We start from the raw sequence: 3,990 nt of genomic DNA, 5'->3' as shown, positions 1-3,990 counted from the left end.
GGGATGCCCACTCTCCCCTTCACTGTTTGCAATTTTTATTGAACCACTAGCAGCAGCAATTAGACAGAATTCAGTAATTAAGGGCATAAAATGCAAGAACGTGGAACATAAAATCAGCCTTTATGCGGATGATGTGTTACTCTTTCTCCAAAATTCACAAACCAATATCTCTGGGGTGATTGAATTGATAAACTCTTTTGCAAGAATATCAGATTACTCAATTAACTGGTCAAAATCTACAGTCCTACCGATTAATTGCTCCCTCCATAATTCCTCTTCTACACCACTGCAATCGGGAAATATAAAATATTTAGGTATTAATGTTTCTCCCAAGCTTGCAGATCTAACTAAATTAAACCATATCCCACTTTTAAAGAAGGTAGAAGATGATCTGGCTAGATGGAAATGTCTACCCATATCACTCATGGGAAGGGTTGCCGCTATAAAAATGACGGTCTTACCAAAAATAAATTATTTATTCTCAATGATCCCAACTAAACCGCCACAAGATTGGTTCAGATCTCTAGATTCATGTATGTCCAAATTCCTTTGGAAAAATAAACCCCCATGTATAAGCTTAAAAACACTACAAAAGACCAAGGATAAAGGAGGACTAGAACTGCCTAACTTTCAGCACTACTTCTTAGCCAACAGGCTTCAGTTTATCTCAGGATGGCTAAAACATACCCTCTTAGATGAACCTTGGCTAGATGTAGAACAAGCACTTTGCAATAATCTAGAGATCTCAGACCTACCATTTATCAGCTCAAACATCCAACGACATGAATGCTTTAAAAGCATCAACATCAGCTCTTCTCTGACAGCATGGTGGGAGTTTCTAAAATTGACGGCGTCTTCATTAATCCCATGCAAACGTACACCTATCTGGAACAACCCTGACATATTACAAAACAATAATATGATAAACTTTTCAGATTGGAGTGGTAAAGGAATCAAATATTTAGAACATATACTAGAAGGAACAGAATTTATTTCATTTGACGGACTAGTTACACAATATGGGATCAACAAGAAAAGATTTTTAGAATATCAACAAATTAAATCCATAGTAAAAAAGAAATTTAAACCGGGTCAAGTTGAACTACAAACACCACCAAGTGTGGTTCAAATTCTTACTCTTAAAACCCCCAAATTACTATCCAAAATATACAGAATGCTTTCTAAAACAGATGAATCAATATCACTTCCTATTGCAAAATGGGAAGCGGATTTATCAGTTAACTTAGACCTAAACTTCTGGTCTCAGATTTGCTTAAAAACCTTTCATCTAATTAGAAATCCCAGTCTTCAATTACAGTTTTTCTCAGTCGCTTTGGTGCATTTCTCACAACAGAATTAAACATTGCACAACAGTTAGTTCAACCACCACAACATGTAGTCGTTTTGGCACAACCCTGTGGCGGTTTCACGTTCACTGCGTCCAAAGGCAAATGCCTTTGGACATGAAGCAGTTGAGTGAGTACAAATATCTAAAGAATGGTCACGTTTGACTTCCTATTCATCACTATCTCCTTTCTTTCATCATGAATGTCACAATTATTCATACTTGTACCGGCTGAATAGTCATTGTCCTTACAACTAATAGTCTTCATTGCATTGCTTGTGTCAGTGCACTCAAAATTGCTGAACAGCTTGTCAAACGATTCATACACCCATTTTGAAAACCCTATTTTGGAGGAGTTCCCATGAAAATCTCCATAAACTACATGTCTCAGGTGAACCTTATCTCACACTAATGAAAATTGGTGTGTGTCACTCCTACTTGCAACCAATGAAAAGCCTCTCCTACCCAGTCACAGGTGAACCGCGGCACAGCATCCCCCACTCCACAAGTACATATATACTGTAATGTAAACCAACAGACAGGATTGGCATGAGGTGCATACTGAATCTACAAAACAGCAGAACATGGAACGTCAGCCTCGTGGAAGAGGAGTGAGGATCGGTGGAGGACGAGGACAAAACCGGGTGAGAAGAGGCCAACCACATAGACACGTTCCTGACGAAATCAGGGCAACACTTGTGGATCATGTGATAAACCATGGCCTCACAATGGCCGAGGCTGGTCGAAGGGTGCAGCCAAATGTTGGGAGAACTACTGTAAGTTCTATCATCCAGACATTTCGTCGGGAAAACAGGTGAGCACACCGTAATCTAGTTACAGTATGCAGCACAAACTAATTTGCTCTGCACTTTCATAGTCATACAGGAGACTTGCATTAGGACATGACCTTACAGATCCTTACACATAGACGTACTGTAACTGAAGCGCAGACTTGGCCCAGGTGTGGCATAGTGTGCTGTGGTACAATACAGTAATGCTGTAAAGAAAGGAGTTTTGAATGATAGTCCTGTGACAATCACTGTAAGCATGTTTGCGCTTACATGTGTGTGTTTTCCCATCTGCATCTCAAAAAGGACTGCCAGACAACCTAGAGGAGGTGGAAGAGGTCCACTTATGACTCCGCAGCAAGAGGAAAGAATTTGTGCAATGGTGGCTGCAAACAACGCTTTGAGACTGAGAGAAATACAAAGAACTGTCGTAAACGATGACACCATCTTCGGAAATATTCAGTCAATATCAATTTCCACCATAGACAGAGTCCTCAGACGGAATGAAATGTCCATGAAGCAATTGTACAGAGTGCCATTTGAACGGAACAGTGATCGAGTGAAGGAGCTCCGTCACCAGTATGTACAGGTAACACATGTTCGCATATGTACCTCTGTTCACTGTAACAGTTTAGGCCATGTACTCAACCTACATTTATGCATGTTACTGTAATCCTATGTACAATTCCAACTGTACAATCTGTTCTGCCAAATGCACCATTACAGACCTGTCTGATTCTCATCCTTTGTAAAGCATATCCTGGAGTTGGAGGCCAGGGAACCCCTGCACATGTTTGTATATCTTGACGAAGCGGGATTCAATCTCGCAAAAGGCAGACGGCGTGGACGGAATCACATTGGAGAAAGAGCCACCATTGATGTCCCAGGCCAACGAGGAGGGAATATTACAATGTGTGCCGCAATCTCAGAGAATGGTGTTCACACCCATATTCCTCGTATTGGTGCATACAATTCACAACACCTGTTGGCTTTTCTGGATGCTCTTCATAGGGACCTGATCCCACAAAATGGAAGGGATGATCCTGGTGACAATCGGACAATGTATGTAGTGGTTTGGGATAATGTAAGCTTCCATCACTCTGCTGTAGTCAGGCAGTGGTTTGCAGCACACGACAGGATGCTTATGGAGTTTCTTCCTCCTTACAGTCCATTCCTGAATCCAATTGAGGAGTTTTTCTCTTCCTGGAGGTGGAAGGTATATGACAGGCATCCACATACCCAAATGACCCTGCTAGCAGCTATGGATGCAGCTTGTGATGACATCACAGCAGAGTCCTGCAGAGGGTGGATTCGACACTCCAGAAGATACTTTCCCCGATGCATCGATAGAGCTGACATACGCTGTGATGTTGATGCAAATATGTGGGCAGACAGACGGGAGCGTCTAGATATCAATGATTGATATGCAGCAGTGTCTGTTTTTCAGTTTGTTTTTTTTGAGTCGTAACTACTGCAGTGAGGTTTACTGTCTAGGTGAGTTTGTTTGCTGTAAAATGTTTGATTTACTGTATTTCCCCAGTTTGCACAATGCTGTGAACAGTTTCAATTAAATATTATCAAGAGTGCATATGGAGTGTCTTGATTGTCCTTTACAATTTATGGTTTTCAACATGCCATGCATGCGGTCCGGACTTGACATGTCATTGGGAAGCACCTACAAAGACATCCGTCACAATGGGAACATGTTCAGACCATGTGATTTTGTGACCAAAGGTGCTGGTCTAATGACTTGTAATTGTGACAGCCCTGACACTTTGTTTGGTATCAGTACTTGCTTTTGATGAATGTATTGTCTGTTTTGCTCAAGGGATTTGTTGTTGATGCATTGACAACTTA

General features: G+C 41.2%; 1 protein-coding gene across 2 annotated transcripts; it reads left to right on the top strand.

Moving 5' to 3' along the window:
- The first annotated feature begins 1,323 nt into the window (after positions 1-1,323).
- LOC113028789 (uncharacterized) lies at positions 1,324-3,721 on the top strand. 2 transcript variants are annotated; one of them, XM_080295349.1, is made up of 4 exons: positions 1,324-2,159; positions 2,440-2,722; positions 2,888-3,195; positions 3,301-3,721. In XM_080295349.1, the coding sequence occupies exons 1-4, from the start codon at positions 1,930-1,932 to the stop codon at positions 3,554-3,556; spliced, it is 1,077 nt and encodes a 358-aa protein (XP_080151475.1). In that variant the 5' UTR covers positions 1,324-1,929; the 3' UTR covers positions 3,557-3,721. The 2 variants fall into 2 exon arrangements, with proteins under 2 accessions (XP_080151475.1, XP_080151474.1); XM_080295348.1 differs by having other exon boundaries at positions 2,888-3,721.
- The last annotated feature ends 269 nt before the right edge of the window (positions 3,722-3,990 follow it).

The sequence above is a fragment of the Astatotilapia calliptera genome, chromosome 20, assembly GCF_964374335.1.
Source record: "Astatotilapia calliptera chromosome 20, fAstCal68.1, whole genome shotgun sequence".
Taxonomy (NCBI): Eukaryota; Metazoa; Chordata; class Actinopteri; order Cichliformes; family Cichlidae; genus Astatotilapia; species Astatotilapia calliptera.
This window is presented reverse-complemented; position numbering and strand designations above follow the sequence as displayed.